The 17,531-nt window shown below is 39.0% G+C and overlaps 1 protein-coding gene across 1 annotated transcript in view; it reads right to left on the bottom strand.

The window, feature by feature from the left end:
• Positions 1 to 201: 201 nt before the first annotated feature.
• The window catches only part of ripor1 (RHO family interacting cell polarization regulator 1), a 46,018-nt gene continuing 28,688 nt past the window's right edge, over positions 202 to 17,531 (bottom strand). Inside the window, 15 exon segments of the mRNA XM_039614504.1 lie at positions 202 to 5,088; positions 5,616 to 5,706; positions 5,857 to 5,940; positions 6,330 to 6,526; positions 7,513 to 7,671; positions 7,748 to 7,897; positions 8,324 to 8,459; positions 9,164 to 9,284; positions 10,636 to 10,769; positions 11,168 to 11,789; positions 11,903 to 12,057; positions 12,530 to 12,634; positions 14,984 to 15,101; positions 15,275 to 15,423; positions 16,931 to 17,056. Coding sequence (XP_039470438.1) covers positions 4,991 to 5,088; positions 5,616 to 5,706; positions 5,857 to 5,940; positions 6,330 to 6,526; positions 7,513 to 7,671; positions 7,748 to 7,897; positions 8,324 to 8,459; positions 9,164 to 9,284; positions 10,636 to 10,769; positions 11,168 to 11,789; positions 11,903 to 12,057; positions 12,530 to 12,634; positions 14,984 to 15,101; positions 15,275 to 15,423; positions 16,931 to 17,056 — 2,445 coding nt within the window. The 3' untranslated portion in view covers positions 202 to 4,990.

Raw genomic sequence — 17,531 nt, 5'->3', positions numbered from 1 at the left:
TATTACATGAAATGACTTGGATATACACCCACATCTGAGCTGTAACTGCCGTTTCCTGCTTTATATATACCTTCCAAAATTAAGTGTTCTATGGCTAAAATCCTACTGTAGACTACGTCTGTGTGTGCGTGTGTAGGGGGGAGGGGTTAACACTCAGATACACAGAGCTCTTCATCTAAAGATGATCGATGGCACAGGAAGCAATCTTACAATATTTTAATAGTTGTTTTTTTAATATAATTGACACAAGAATGTTTGGAAATACATCTCAGAACACTAGAAATAAAAACATTTGTTTACAATGTTTCACAATTCCCCAAGCTTGATAAAAACAATTGCATATATGTGTCCTGCAGTGGTATTTCGCCACTTCACATTCTCTTCATTCTTAAAGTATCTCATTTCTGTCTTATTGCATATCTCTTATAAAAAAAAAAATTGAGGCACTTAAAAACTGAGATGCCTTGATTGGAAAAGGGACACCTGTATATTTCTGTTGTCCTATAGAAGTCAGTGTAGTAAGAATATTAAATACAGTGGTAGCATTGATATATACAGTGATTCCCTGCATGACATCAGCTCTATAACAGGATTCCAGTGACCGTGCATTCTGGTGCTCTTCTTAAATTAATATTTAAACCAAAGATCATTTTGGATGCTTTAAAGGAAATTCCAAGTCGTTTCAATTTTTTTTTCCTCCCTTCAGCATCTGTGATGTGCGTATGATAACTACAGCTGTAAAACACTCTCTTTTCTGAATTTAAGTACTAAAATGTGACATCCAGCTCATATTTCATAAAGTAAAATAGACCAAAGTCCCACAGTTTAAATCTTTTGTTGTTGTTGTTTTAAATCTGTTTGCCCAAATCCCTACAATTCAAATCCATTTTTAGTTTTCTTTTCCTCACAACTCACCTCAGATGGGTGACAAATTAAAGGAAAACAATAGTAACATGCATGATCAGTACATCTCACTAGAACAGCTTCAATACTCCGTTAAATCGATTTGATGAGCATCTGGATCTCTACATTTTGGTTCAATATTTCTAACAGCCGTACAGTTGGGTTAAGATCTGGCACTTGTGTCTAATTTTGGAAGGGACCACTCCCATCAGGAGAGAAAAGCTCACTGAATGCATTGTGATGACTCACAACTTTGGATTAATTTGATTAAGTGGACTTAATCCATTAGGTAGTACATTAGGAACCTAGAAACACATTCAGAGAGAAGAAGAAGAAAAAAAAAGTATTCTTCTTAAAAACTGCCATTAAGCATCAGTGAGACTAAAACTGCTGAGTTTGATATAACGCTGAAAAATCAGACATTGTCATGAAAGCTCACAAAGCAATAAAAGTAAAATACCAGGCCTGCAGACACTATAGCCAAGTTAGTGGTTCAGTGAGGCAATACAAAAGGCACAGCAGCATTGTGAGGTAAACACAACTGCTAACAAAAACGTTCACAATTACAAAGTCAACATTTTGATTCTGTATAATGTTAACAGAATTGGTTTAGTGTAACTGTATGCTACAATTTGCTTAGTATAGAGTACAGCTGAGGCTGATGGGAATCTAATTTTGCAAAACCAGGTAGACGTACTCAAGTATGACCCCATGATGGCAGTAGAGGAAAAGTCCTCTTCCTTGCAACATTCTGATCAAAGATGGTCTAATTCAAGACATTCCATCTGATAGCACGGCTATAACTGCTCATCTGTTCCTGCAAGTCCAGTTTTCTTTTTTCACTATGTAAATGTTAATCCAACTGGTCTTTACCACAGTACTTGTGTTATACAGTATGAGATTGGGATATACAGCTGTAGGCCCCAAGTTAAATTCCAGTAATGGTACTTAGCAAATGAGAAAAGGCAGTATAGCAACATTAGCATCAGCAGTGTCACTGTAAAACTATTATAAGAATGCATTAAAATGAGGAACTGAAGTCACTTCGACACTTTGGCAGTTTCAGTCATATGTGTCATCTGTACATTACACAACACGTTTGTTTAGACTCTGTGTTCTAGTACAGTGACCGAATCATGCTGTATTTAAACAAAGACTATTATTACCTGCATGATCCACAAATACAAAACACTTTTTCCCTTGTTGTTTGTTGAAAAACTAATGTGCTTTAAAAATAAAGGTCATTTTTAAAAACTCAATATTAATATATATTATGATATAAAATATACATTTTAATATATATCCATCAGCCACAATTAAGGTGGTCTGCCTAATATTGTGTAGCATTTTCTCAAGCTGCCAAAACAGCTCCAACTAATTAAGGTGTGGACAGAGTCTCTGTAGGGATCCCGTGACACCCAGCACATTTGATTGCGATCTAGAGGAGTATACGGATCAGGTTCAAAAGTGGGATCTTTGTTTTCTATTCCTGAGCAGTTGTTTGGGTGGTAGGGCTCAGTTTCTTGCTAAGAAAGTCTGCCGATGTTAAGGAATGTCGCTGCTACAAGTTGGTGTATTTGGTTTGCAGTAATGTTTAGGTGAGGTGTACATGTCAAAAATAAATAGCAGGATCCACGCGTCCCACAGGCACAGTGGACATTTAGATGTCACTTCATTTTTGTAATAGTCCGCTTCTGATTTAACTGCTTTCTCTGCCCTACCCAAGATTGCCCCTCTCTACATCAGCCTTATTACGTAATTCTGAGAAGCTTATTTATTTCAGCTCTGTTGAAAGAGCCAACCAACTAGTTCCCATGACATTAACAATAATAAAAAAAAACAACCCAATAATACTATCACATACTTTGCTTTCTAAAGTGCTGCTCTCATCCAACATGTCCTGAGACACACAAGGGCCCTCCAGCGTTAACCTCTGAAAATCTTTTTTTTAATGCACAGTGATGCAGCATTACTTACGGTGACAGAAAGTACTCCTCTGCACTCAAACATAAAAATCTTAAGATATATTCCATAACTCTGTCTTTGCTAATCAATTAAATGGTCTTTGAAGCATTTTTGTACACCATTTTCTATCCCTTAATAACCTTACGTTCATAATCTTCTAGTCATTTCTGTGATAAAATACATTTAAAAAAAATCATATTATTAAAAACAAGAATATGTGTATTTTAAGAACAAACCAAAGTTTTTTCCATATTTAAGTTAGTCTGAATTTCCACTTCAGTGAAGGCATGTTGACTTCCCCTTTATAAGTGCAATGCACTGTGCTGCAAAATCACGGCTGAAGTATTTGCAAAAAGGTTTGCTCTTGGACTTTGGTGTTTTGGCTCATACAATGAACTCTTGCCTCACAGAAGGCTGATGTCTGTAGTTAATCTACCAACTCCACAGACACTACTTTTTAAACTGTAGTATGTTCTGTTCATTAGCGTTTCAAAAAAAGTTTAGGTGTAAAGTCATCCTACACCTCTTCAGTCAGTCTGTGTTCCTTGTGTTTGCTTCGTCGACACTGACAGAGCTCATTTTCAATATCGTGTCATAAAAAGCAGTATCCTCAGTTTAGACATGTTAATTCATGCTTTTACGTGTAGATATACTTTAATAGCTTCACAGTTAGCTAAGAACACTTTGCAAAAAATATGCTTCCAATAGCATTTCATCTGTAAAAATGTCAAATTCTGGTAAGCAAATAATGCAACATTAAGGCAGATTTACAAGCAACACCATAACAAAGTGTCTGATGGGCACTGTGTATGTGCTTCTTTTTTTTTTTAAAGAACGTGGGCTGAATGGTAACCATCACTGCAGACGTTCCACAAGCTGTAGTTTGTCTAATCTTCACTCGAGGCTTGCTCTAAAGGTGAGTCCACCCACAGACTCCCCTGTTAAAATGTCCAAGTTCAGAGCAGAAATAAACAGGTTTTCAATAACTATAAGTGGGAGAGGGGCTGGTTGTCATTCATCCTCCATGACATGTTCATTACACTTTGACACTTTATCTTGGCACAGGGAGCTATACCTAATCAATGTCTGCTAAAGTTCCACGTCCACCAAGTAGAGTTACTAAACTGGACCTGCCATATTTGAGCTAATAAAGTATGCTATGTGCTACACACCATTGAAAAATCTGTGTGGCAGTGTTGGTCAATGTAATTTTAGTATGTTCTTATTCTGTTACTTATCACTATTTACCAGACTTGTCTGTGCATTGCAGTTTAGAAATCCAGCTAGCTAAACAAGCTTAGTTGTTAGCTTAGAGTTTAGTAGTAAAAAGTTAGCAACTTTCTGCTCCAAAAAGCTAACATGGCAGTGGCAAGAATGCTAAAGTTGACACTTCATAATGTGGAGTCTGACATCAACATGTCCAGCTTTCATATGCAGTCTATAATGTGGTCCTATTTTTTTTTTTTTTTTTTTAAATTTCATTTGGATTTGGCTTCAGATCTATTCAGTAGTAAGCAAGCAGAAGTACAGTAAATAGTTACTTTGACAGTGACATGTGTGGAGATCGTCAAAGCAGCCTTTAAGCTAGGCTAGAGACAGCAGCACCCATTAAGAAAACACATTTTCATGTAATAGCAGGAGACGTCTAACTCCCACTGGGATATAACTCTTAGTGTAGTGACTGTAATATCATTGGTAAAAACCACAGTTTTCTAGAGCATCCAAAGAAATAGTATTAGTAGTAAGTAAACAGTATAAAGATTTAACATTTTGCGCATTTGTGGACCCAGGAAAATAATTATAAACAAGGTGACTCTGAAAATCTTTTTTGACTTATGATGTAGATGAATATTTTACATTATTAACACGTCTGATGCATTTCTTGTTTGCAGCCAGTGTTGGAGTTTCTGTCCCTTTGAGTTTTATTCTGACAGGATATATACTGCAGTTAACACAATCTTTTTCTTTATGTTTTAGCTACAGTCGTAGCTGAAGAGGAAAGTATACCGTATATTCCTGTAACACCATGTCAAAGCATTGCAAAAATGACACTATACTCTCCAGTGCTGTCGCTGAATTTTTGTTTTCAGCCGCTGTAGTAGCCGTCTGTATGTGTGTTGTGTTAAAAAGCTGTGCTGGCCATGCTGCCTGGTGCAAAAAGTCTTGAGATGCTGTCCTGAGAGGTCTCCACGTGTCTGTGGGCCATCTTCCCTTCCTCACCTGCTCCACAACATGAATGGAAGAGCAAAGAAAATGTAAGAAATAAATTAAAGGAGGAAAAGACTGGATGGATGTTAATTTTCTCCAAAGACATCTGAACAAAGACAAATGGAAGAAAAAATATAGATTTTATTATATCTGCCTTAATTATCAACTTGTAGATGAATGAATGGAATAAAATAAATGGATCAGAACACTTACAGTTACGTTACTGTTGCTTGTGCAGTATTCTCAACATTTACATCAAGGCATATTAAAAAGGTTCTCATTTTATGGTGTAGGTCAATATTACTCCCAGTTAAGTGACCATTATGTCAAATACTATTAATACTGAGACAGATAAGTTGGGATCCAATTAGAAACTCCAAAACCTCGACAGTCTGCACAGAAGCGCATCATTACATTTTAGAATATGTCAGAGTAAAATGAACATAATAGAAATGGAGTATAACCTGATAATCCAAACTACAGTATGAAAAGAGTTAGTCTTGTTGTTCTATTGTATATAATATGAAGGTTATTATTACCGAGCACTAGCAGTGTTTGTTTGGCAGCATCTCGTACTTCTTCCTTGTCTGCCCGGCAGAGATACACCAACTGATCAATGCTTTCTTTGGCCTGGAATAAGAGCAGAATGAATACAGTGACAAACGCATTTTGTATAATACACCCCAAACAGAGTGCATACAGACAGGTGTTTAAATGTCACCTTTATCAAATCAGAACAGCAGCTTTGGATAATAGCATAAATTCTGCGCCTGTTTGTACCTTGAGACAAGCTAACGCTTTGCATCCACACACTCTATTGTCCACATTCTCGTCTTCCAGCAGCTCCAGACAGCTGACCAAAGCCTGAGAAGGACAAGATGCACAAAATGTTTCCAGGCTTTGATACACCAAGTATGGGGTTGTTGCTGGCTTCTGCAGCGCACACTAGGTCTACTATATACAGCAGTATTAAAAGATCCTTTTGCTATTCAGGAAGAAAACAATTAGGACAATTTAGCAGGTAATCATTTTACAGAAGTAAACAAAACAAACAAACAAACAAACAAAAAAACAAAACAGTGAAAATCTTTCTCACACACACACACACACACACACACACACACACACACACACACACACACACACACACACACACACACACACACACACACACACACACACACACACACACACACACACACACACACACACACACACACACACACACACACACACACACACACACACCTCACCTGTTTTCTCTGTCTGGGCTGAGCAGCGAGGCTTCTCAGTACAGAGCTGGCAGAGGCAGACACTTTGCCCCGAGGATCTTTTAGTAATTTGGCCACGGCGTGAATTCCTTCTCTCCTCAGACTGCACTCTGCAGGGCGGCGTAGAGCACTGACAATCACATCCTGGTCAGATGACACCAGGTTCTGTACCAACCATACTGTTGAAGGAAGGTTATTAATAGCACAAGTTTTACTTTTTTGATTTTCCTTTTTCCCCCCATTTAAGCCATTTTTACACTACAGCCCTGAAACTTTGTACACATCATACAGCTGAGCTGTAATGAGAAATATATCCAAATCTTTTGGACCATAACATAGTCTTTCTCCTGCTAACTGCCCTAGTACATTGAATTTAACTAATGCGGGAACAAATCAGGCAATTGCCTGGCTGGATTGTTGCTTCCAGCACACTCCATGGGCCTGATCCAATAAACAGAGCTAACAAGCTTCAAGCCACAACTGCAGATTGTTGCTGAAACGAGTGGAAAATTCTTCAAGATGGATCAAGTAATGTAATGACAAAAATAACATTACAAATGCAGGTTTTTACACATGTGATTCTCTTTGGAAGCAGCATGGGAATTCAGAGAGGTAGCTGATAAAGCAACAGGTTTCAGAGGGCTAAGATATTATAATCTCTTCTGTGGAACAAACCAGAACTCAGTTTGTAATAGCTGACCTGCAGGGTGTGCAGAAGAACACAAAACATTATTTATGTTCAGATCCTGACACACACACACACACACACACACTGAATAACATTTCTTGACTCACTACATATGAAAATTGCTGTGTTTATTCAAAGTGGTCCCTTTGTCATGTCATTCCTTTCATGCATCTCCATCATGAGAGGAATGTCAAATCTAGACAGACTGTCAGATCCAGAACACACACACACACACACACACACACACACACACACACACACACGATACTGTGGCACAGGATCAGGTTCTGTACCACATGTGTAAATGCTTTTTAAAATGAAAAGAAGGTTTTCAACTGTCACTGATAATTAGTAAATCTAGTTTTACACGTTGACAAGTATGTATCTGACACATCCAATCTCTGTGTGTGTGTGTGTGTGTGTGTGTGTGTGTGTGTGTGTGTGTGTGTGTGTGTGTGTGTGTGTGTGTGTACTTACCCTCTTTTGCCAGTTCAACGATGTGTGTGTCCATGTCACTGACGGCATTCGAGTCCAAGTAGCTCCACAGCTGGAACAACGTCACCATCATGTTGTCCCTGCTGCTTCCTCGTCGTGGTAACCTCTGATCCAGCACACGCTCAACCAGGCACAAGAACACTGCATACACACAAACACAGATGTTAATATGCCCCACATACCAGCGTGTGCAGTATACCCACTGATGATGATTTACCTTCTTCGGCCCTTTCAGGCAGTAAACCAGCGTAGATTGTCAACAGCGTATTCAGGAAACTTTCAGCAGAGACACTGTACACGCTACCCTGTCCCACACATTCTTGCCATAGTGACACAGCACCCAGACACAGACCTAGCTCTGGGATAACTGACAAACAGAAAACAGGAGACTGTTACAAGGAAGGGAGGAAAGCAAGATACTGGGGGTTAGTGCCATACATAACACAGGCAATTTATGAATAGTATAAGGTTGCAGCTTGCTTTGAATCAGTGCCTTGTAAATTCTGTTATATTCTACTTTCACCTTCTTGACAGGCTGCATGACACAAATCCATAATTAGTTATTATTTAGTGGAATCTCTACTTCCATTTACCCATGAAATGTTTCTGATGACACTAGTTGCCTTCCAAGCCAAAAGCAGACATGTTCACTCTTCTTCTCCAGAAGGAATGCTCCCACTAATGAAAATTCATCTTCAACTTCTTTTTCTTGTCTATACAGTTCTTCTGAATTGATGCCTTCATGGATGTTTAGACAAATGCACATGAAATGAACATAAACAGCACAAATTACCTTCAGTAGCTGGTCTGATTTTCTGTGGGTTTTCTTTGGTGACGCGTCGGATGATTTCGAGGACACGAGCCTCTCTCAGCAGTCTGTCCAAGGCATACATCTCTCCACACCTCAGAGGACCAAACTTGCCCAGACGCTTAAAAAAACAAACAAACAAAACAACAACAACAAGAAAAAAAAAAAGTGCCATGTGTCACTTCATGAAAGTCAGGTCAGGCATCATTTGAACAGCTTTGACACAAGAGTGAATCTTGTTTTCTCCACCATGATGCGCTGTTAATAACAGCTTTTAGATTAAATTATATATTTGTAAAAGAACTGACCAATATTACAATTAGCAACACAACAGCCCTCACAGCTGCTACTGCTTTATCTTATCAGTGAGCAAATAATACTTTTCAATGGCATACTGAAACTATGATTACATAACTATCAAACACTATGCCAATTGAATGGATTTTTAAAAAGAAAATGATGGTATTGACTGTATGCAAACATAATCTCGCCTGGGTTTTCACTGGAGTTCCCCCTGGTCGGACATGCCCAAAACATCTTTCTGAGGAGATGCTCAGCAAGCATCCTAGTCAGATGCCTGAATCACCTCAACTGACTGCTTATGATGCAGACTGAGCTCCTCAGCCCATCTCTAAGGCTGAGCATAGACAGCTTTCAAAGGAAGCCAATTCCCATGACTTGCATCTGTGAAATTTTTAATTATCCACTACCCACAGCCATAGATGAGAGCAGAGTGAACTTAAAGTAACGATGTGCCATGAGAATGTGAGGTAGCTACATATGAGTTTGGCTAATAACATGAGGATAGTGTTGCAGATCTCTTACCAACAACTGTGCATTGCAGTTCTTCAAATGGACCACCAGGCAGCAGTCTAGAGTGGTGCAGCCTGTGGTTAGGGGTACGTTGGAGGAGGAAGGGCTGTCCCAGCCTCTGTCCAGCAGAGACCTCCACACACACAGAACATCCAGTGTTACATAACATTTCCATTAACGCCGTTTTACCCATATAAAGTTCAATATGGTTTAAATGTACTGTCCATAGAAAATAGGCTCTCAACATTAAAACCCAGACTTGGTCAAATACAACAGGGAAGTCCAAAAAAAAAAAAAAAAAAAAAAAAAAAGCTGTATGACAGACAGCATAGTACACTGTTACTGTATAATACAGTGTTGATGGTTTTGAAGGATAACATATCAAATACGATTATATTGAATTTGATATGGCAACATTTCAAAAAGAAGTCTACCATTGTCATGCATCAACTCTCCTTTTATGGACACTAAGCATCTGGGAACTGAGGATACCACTTGCTGTACTTGTGGAGGTAACACGTCATCAGGCCTTCTTTCTTATAATTTTTAGTTCAATTCAGGTTTTCACTGGGAGATGTGTCTGGACTGCAGAGAATAAATCTGTGTTGAACGCACTTTGGCATCGTCTTGCTATATTTAAAAAAAAAAAAAAAATAATAATGGAAGGCTACTACTGTGACACTGTTGCTAGTTCAGTTCCTGCAATATAATGGAGTTATCATCTATGGTACAAAAGTTCACTGGCTTTTGAACTGTGCGCTGACAAGTTATTGATGTACAGTGCAGAGGACACACTGTTTATAATTTCCCAAGAAGAATTTTTTGATTAGTTTTCCCACTTTCCTTCAGTGAGTGGTAAATAACCTCTGCTGATTGGCTGACAGAGCTATTCAGTACTGCTCCAGCCTCGTCTCTTGGGTACAGAGATTGCTCTGGATTTTCTTAACCATTTATATTTTGTACAATACATTATGAGCTCCATAAATTAAAAAAAAACACCTTTTATATTGTTGTTTTAAACTCATTTTTGCCAGTGATTAACCCAACTGATTGTGAGAATTTCCACCAAGTTGGTTTTTTGTTTTAGGATTGCAGATTAGCTTTAAATTAAGCTAATTAAGTCATATACAGGCACAACTGTGGGATAAGGCCATTCAGCTAATGACCTTTGGCAAAGAAAAGAAAATATGATTTTTAAGCATGTTATTATTATTTCAGTCAGGTTATGTGTTAGTTTGACCCTGCTTACAGCTGTGCTACAGTGATCATACAATGGCCCAGAGGACACCAATACACTGGAGTGAGTAGATGTTAAATGAAGTAGGCATATTTACAGTGTCTGGTATTACTGTGATTCAGGTTTAATGACCTTTAGATCATACTTTCTTTGCTTACTGATGAAGGCCGTATGTCTCACTGTGTCATTACACTGAAGTGTGCAAAGGCTTGGATGGTTTGTTTTCAGTTCATTTGTCAGCACTGACCTGTTATTTCGACTCCTCTTATCACCATCCCCTTCTTCCTCCTCCCAGTCTGATCCATTCAGGAAGTCAAAGCTGCCAAGAGCTGTTTCCACTGTGAGGCTGACTACGCTGGGTGACCGGCTGTGCCTCCCACCCTGCACTCACAAACAAAGCCGTAGTTAGGCTGTACGCAGTCACTTCAGTTTTTTGTTTTTTCAGGAGTTCTTTGAATCATAGTCACATAATGTTGGGATAGCATGTAATCATTCAGCTCAAATGTATGCTGTCTGTAAAGACAAGGGAGGCATACCAGATAGTGTAACCACTGAAACTTATATAGTAATTGCAAAACTAATATTTTGAGTAATAATATTTCTATATCAATGACACGGGAAAGCTGTGATAACATTTATAAATACATACAATCATTGCCACTTAACGTTCAAAAAGGGAAAACTAAACTTGGGGACTTGTTAAAAGTACTTTTAGCTTAAGGCAGTTTTTTGTACTTTACTAACCTGTTTTCTTGTTTCTCACTATGCTTTACTCTCACCTTCAGTGTAACCTGCAGCAGTTTCAGCTCTTGTTCCAGTAGTTGTAGCTCAGAAAACGGTCCTCTATAATCATCTATAGAGGAAAGTACAGCTACCAAGGCATCCTCTAGTCCACTGTCCACTGGAGCATCGACCTTAGCAGACAGGCAATTGGAACTTGCAGCTGGGATATCCTCCTCCACTGGCACCCGCAGAGCTAGATATGTCACATCCCCACTTTCTACAGCATTAGAGTCTGCTCCTGCTCTGAGAGGGGCCGATGTATCCACAGATGTGGATGTATTGTGTTGCTTCCTGATTGGGTGGGGATCAGTGACATCAACAGCCGTGTCAGTGTCAGCAGAAGTGGGTGACTCAGGAGTTCTGCTGGCCACCTCCATTTCAATGTCATTGATTGAGATTCCAGAGACCAGAGACATCACGTCCCCTGATTCACTGACAGGCACCACAACCCCATCAGCACTGTTTTCACTAATGTGACTCAGAGAGCGTAAGTACAGTGTAGAGTTACTGCTGGTAATTATCGGCACATCCACTGGTGCCATAGAGGAGTGTTTCCCTGCAGCTTCTTCCTCACCGTCAGGCTTTGTTATCACAGTGACTGTCCCCTTTTCCTCATGCCTGCAAAACAGTTCATATATCAGATGTTGATAGAGCTCACCATAGAACAAGAATGTTATTTCATCTTTGTTCTCGTGTGCAAACAAAACATATATATATATTTTTTAATCTACCTGTTGCTCTCCGCTGGCTGTTTAGGTAGGTCGATACCTTCCTGACTGGCATTTTGAGCTGAGGAAGGCCAGTTTCTGGAGCAAGAAGAAACATCAGGCTGAAGGAGGGAACTCCTTTGTCCAACTGGCTGGATGTCTGGTGTCACCACCACTGCCTAGAAAGAGAGACAGGCTGAGTTACAGAGTTAAAGAGATCGCCTGTCAGCATCAAATGAACAGAGAAGTATGCAAACCGACCAGGATATAGAGTAGACCGAGTGAGGACTCCAATTTACAACAGAGAATAAGTCAAAGCCCTCAAACAAAACGTTCAAAATTCCTCCATACTGATGTGAGAGATTGATGAGCTCATTACAGAAACCATTAGTGCAAGGTACCGGTGGCTCTACAAGCTACTGAATCATGGGATGTACTTAGTTTTTACAAGACTGTACACATGCACATGATCTCCTGTACATACTATAAACATATAATACATAACAAAGTTTATCTTGTATTCATAATACTTTTGTTACTGTGTAATGTTCAAACAGCTGTAGCCCCTCTGAATCTGAGGAACAGAGATACAGACTGAATCCTTAATATTATCATGTCATAGATGACAGTTACATATCTGTTGTGTGTTACCTTTGGATGTGCAGGCAGCTGTGGGCTGGTTGAGTCATCAGAAGATTCTGAAGAATTAGACCATGCTGGTCCATTCTCCAACTCTCCCTGTAGGCGGATCATGTTCTAAAAGAGATCAGCACATTTTAAAAGGCTTGACTCCAAAAAAGGGGGAAAAAATGGAGACCTTTTACAACAAGCTGGCAGGAAACTGAACAGTCACTGCACCTGGTTGTACATGATTTGAGCAAAGGCGACACACCTCCTTTACTCACATATTAAAAGCCAAAAGTGAGGTGAAGGCAAGACATGAGATTCAGCGCGTTATCCTGTTAACCAAAGGTTCAGAGGTGACTGTATGGTAACTTTTTCTATTTGCTTGCCGTTTTTAATCTCAGTATAGTACAACTTCCAAGTCCAGCTCTGTAACACTGTAGCATTTATTTATAAAGAGAATAACTTTGAGTTATGCAACTCTATCATGTAATATTCAAAAAAAATACTTGCCAGTGCTACTCCTCAGCCTCCTAGTAGATACACCCTTAGTTACAATTTCAAAAGCCTATGTCAACTTGTTGTCTAACTTCTGACCTTGAGGTCAAAGACAATGAGATTCGAACTCATCTAAGATGAGTCTGCTTTTAGTAGATATATCTATGGTATCGATTTCAAAATATAAGGCGACTTCATTCTCAAGTTATTGCAAGATTTTTAGAAAAGTTGACCTCTGACCTTCACCTGGCAGGGTGACGAATATACTGATGAGGTAAAAAGCTAAAGGCTTCAGTGCATGTGTGAAATGGCTAAAAGTAGTTATAAGTCTAAAGATAATCATCATAAACTGGCACTGATGATGGCTAACAGTAGTCAGCTCTGTCAGAGGGTGGGGGTGGGGGTCTAAATACTATAATTAGAGAGCCATAGAGATGCATGAGGAAACCTTGCATACATCTCTCATGGCTCCATGAAGCCATAAGCACACAAATGGAGACTATGATTCTAGAGCTTACTCTACACCAAAGTATCAATATACCAGAAGGTCCTGTGTTTCTACACCGTGAGGTCTACTTCATCACGACTTACTGCAGTGGACTGCCTTGTTGGCGAGTTGTCACTACAGGAGCAGCTCTGGCTAAGAGTGCCTCTGAAGATGTCCAGCAGTGGCCAGTGCTGCCGCCGTGTCAGATTCCGAGGCAGAGACTGGACATCAAAGTGGCAGCAGGTGGAACAAAGGGCATTGGAGCAGTTAGATACTGAGGGCTGCTGGCTAAACTCGAATGTCCTTTAAAACTCTCAATGTTCTCATTCACAGATTCCCAATTTTATTTGGGTGGAATAGATTTAATCTGGTTTTTTTTTTTGAAAAACATTGTTTTTCTCATCGTTTTTTTAAAGCTGTGTTTAACTTCTCTCTCCCCCTCTCTGGAAAAGGCTGTTTTTATCTGATTGGTGGAGGTGGAGAATCCTAGGAATTTAAAACCTAGTGGGTGTTTAATCATGTGCCTCATCACATGATGCAAGGTGTGGTTAAAAAAAAAAAAAAATCATCATGGATCATGACCACCAGAGGTTTTGGGTGAGACCTTGTCCCATGCTATCATGTGACCGATTGAGGTCACCAGACGTAAGACGCAAGTGGGGGTTGAAGGACTGGGAAGGGATCTCAAACTGATGTTGTAGGTGACTGACAGTTGGTGTTGTACACCACCCCCTCATGGTTGTTCACAGTGGACATTGATAAAGATGCACAGCTGAGTCTCGTCTTGTTGAGGTGGCTCTTCTATGTTGTGCCATGCTTTGAAAGGAGTGGCAGTTTGGTTTCCTCAATGTAGAGGCCTGAGCACTCCTCACTGATAAGTGTTTTTGCTTAGCATGTGTCTGGGAGTTTTTTTTCCTTATTGCTAAGGTATTATCCTTTAGAATTTAGATTTTATGTTTATAGTTTTTGTCATTTTCCATTTCATCAATCTGTCTTTCTCCTGTTAGTGCTGCTTCCACATTTAGTTCTCTTTTCCTTCAATTTTCTGTCAGTCTTGTGTTTACATAGCTCATCACACACATATCTGTGTTTACAGACTGAATATTTCCCATTCTTCCCTGTGAGTTGTTTTACAAATGAAATGTCAACCCTTCACTTACTTCCTGTTTAAAAATAATTTTCCTATTGGCTCTTCCTTGTTGGTTTTCTCCATGAATGAATTTCTGCCTTGTTTGACTTCCTGTGTTTTGTTTTCTAGCACTTTTCAGAGAGTAAAGCTTCCCTTTCAGCTATTCTCTCTTGTCAGTGGGCCTATTCCTCTTGCTAAAACCAACAGTCTTTGTTAGTTTTCTAACTATCTGTATATGAATGCCAAGATAATACACATCAATATATGGGTAGTAAGTACGAGCAATCAGCAACTTTACACAAATTGTTCTAGGGTTAGACTCAAGCTTTTCAAAGAACTAATATTCTGAAGCGAATGCTAAACTCACACGTAAAGGTGGTGTGTCGGGCGGAGTCTGGTCAAAAATGGCTGAGATTCGCTTATTAATGCTTGGTGGTTTGTTGACAGTGCTTGCAACCGATCCCTGGTCATCTTTATCAAAGGGACTGAGAGAGGTGAAAAGGATTAAAGGACGGGAAAGAGAAAAGATAAATTCAATAAACATCAAATAATATTTACATTATGCTCTGTTAATGATACCTTTAAATGAACAAACACTACAGGACTCATGAAGCTCAGTATGATTTAGTACACTCACAAGACGACTGACAAAACTTACTTCCAGGTCACCTCAAGGCTTAGCTTAATAGTCCCAAGGTCATTAATATCCACAGCAACCATCTGGGGCAGCGCAGCAAACAGGTCCTTTGTTTCACAGGAAACACTTCCTACCACCACGTGATTGGCTAAACTCTTTAGCTCTGTCACCTAGGAAACCAGAGGAAATATTGTCTGATGATGGTACCATCTTTTTTCTGCCTTCAACAAGTCAGTTTCAATCATCCAGGCTGAAACTAGTACACTGTCAAGTTTGTCAAGGTGCTGATGTCATTGGGAAAAGATATTATTATTATTAATAACACAATAGGATCACACGGTGTCTTTAAAGGCTGAGGGGTAAAAAACTCACATTCACCAATAATAATGGACAATATGAAGTTCCAGAGGATATTAAAGAATTATTCTTTGATAATTGAATTCAAAAAGGTAAACTTTCATACAATGTATATTCACTACATGTAAAGTGAAATATTTCAAGCCTTTTGTGTTTACATTTTGATAACTATGACTTAAAGCTCATGAAAATTAAAGATCCAGTTTCTGAAATTAGTACATTTCATTTTGAAATGATCAAATGATGATAAAAAAAAGAAAAAAAAAGACTTGCTGTTGGTTAAAAAGGCCACTGCAGCGATGTATATTAATGGATGATGTATATTAATTAATGACTATAAAGAGTAGACTGAGGCTGGTGTCAAAGCATCAAGAACCTCCGCACAACGATGTTTCCAGGAAAGGAGCAACACTTGTCCAAAACCTAACACCAAGCCACACTTGGACCATACCAGAAGACAGACAACATCAAAAGCATTGTCACCTGGGCTAAGGGGAAAAACTGGACTCTCACTCAGTGGTCCAAAGTTTCAGGAGAAGTAAATTTTGCATTTTATTTGGAAATTAAGGTCCTACCACGTGAACGGAGCAAGGTGATTAAACTCTAGTGTGAAATGTCTGTGAAGGTTCTCAGTCATCCAGGTCATTGTGTCTCTTGGGGGACACTCCCATAGGGCTCAAGTCTGAGACTCTCCACCATTTGACCTTAGAACTGAAGAAGCTGCTCGGGTGAGAGGTGAAACGTCTTCAAGCAACTTAAAGTCCAGACGCTTTTCTTTCCAAGTTCCTTAGACCTCTGCAGGCACCCACAGTGCCAAAACTACTTTCAAATGGTTTGGTGACCATGTTGTTAATGCACTTGATTGGCCAGCCACCTCACATGACCTAAACCCCACAGCTGCCCCCCCCCTGGACTTCAAGAACATCTCACCAGTGCCACAAGTCGACTGCCTCCATGCCACAGAGCACAGATGCAGTAATTTGTGGTAATGGTGACCCAAGTATTGATTGTATGAATTAACATCTTTTCAGTACTTTTTGATTGGTCTTAGGAAATAATCTAAAAATTTTAGATGTTGCATTTTTGATTTTCATTAACTACAACTATGATTGGTCAACATGTAAACAAAAAGGCCTAAAATGTTTTGTTTTACATGTAACAAATACAAAAAAGTAAAATTTTATTTATGTAATAAGTGATTTGATGATTCATTACATAAGATGAAGCAGTCAATGACCCAAACCAGAACTGAGTATTAATAAAATTATAAATTTAAAGAAAAAAAAAATAAGAAGGAAAAACAAAGACTGAGTGACAGACCTTCACAGACAGGAACTCATTGATGAGTGGCTGAAATACAATCTCTTCACTGTCCCACACTTGTTTAGCATTTATCTCTATTCTCCCCCGGAGCTTCCATCGCTGCCGACCATACTTCATAAAGATCTGAAACATACACACACGCAAAAAACAAACAAACACACAAACGCAGGGTTATACAAGTAGATGAATACTAAATTAATTTTTTTAAATACAGAAAATCCGGTTGGCTACTTCAAAATTATTGATCGTTTGAGCAGTTTATTTCACATTTATATACATATTATAATGTGATGGTTTTCATAGAGCTCAGATGAATCTGACAGGGTTTTAAAAGATTCGACACCTTAACTACTCACATGGCTATAAACATAGACAAAGCCAAACAATGGCTAGTGTATCAATGTGCAAGTGATAAGGCCACTTTTTTTTTTAAGCCCACTACACAGTTAATGAAATTTAACTAATGTTAACAAAATATGATGAACACTGTAAAGTTAGAATTGTCACGTCACAACTGTATGCCTCCACCAACCAGACAACTTGCAGTGTATTTAGACTCTTATCCTTTTGAATATAAAATTTTATTTTTCATCATTTG

The sequence above is a fragment of the Oreochromis aureus genome, linkage group 7 (genome assembly GCF_013358895.1).
Source record: "Oreochromis aureus strain Israel breed Guangdong linkage group 7, ZZ_aureus, whole genome shotgun sequence".
Taxonomy (NCBI): domain Eukaryota; kingdom Metazoa; phylum Chordata; class Actinopteri; order Cichliformes; family Cichlidae; genus Oreochromis; species Oreochromis aureus.
Note: the sequence above shows the minus strand (reverse complement) of the source record. Positions and strands in the feature narration are given on the sequence as shown.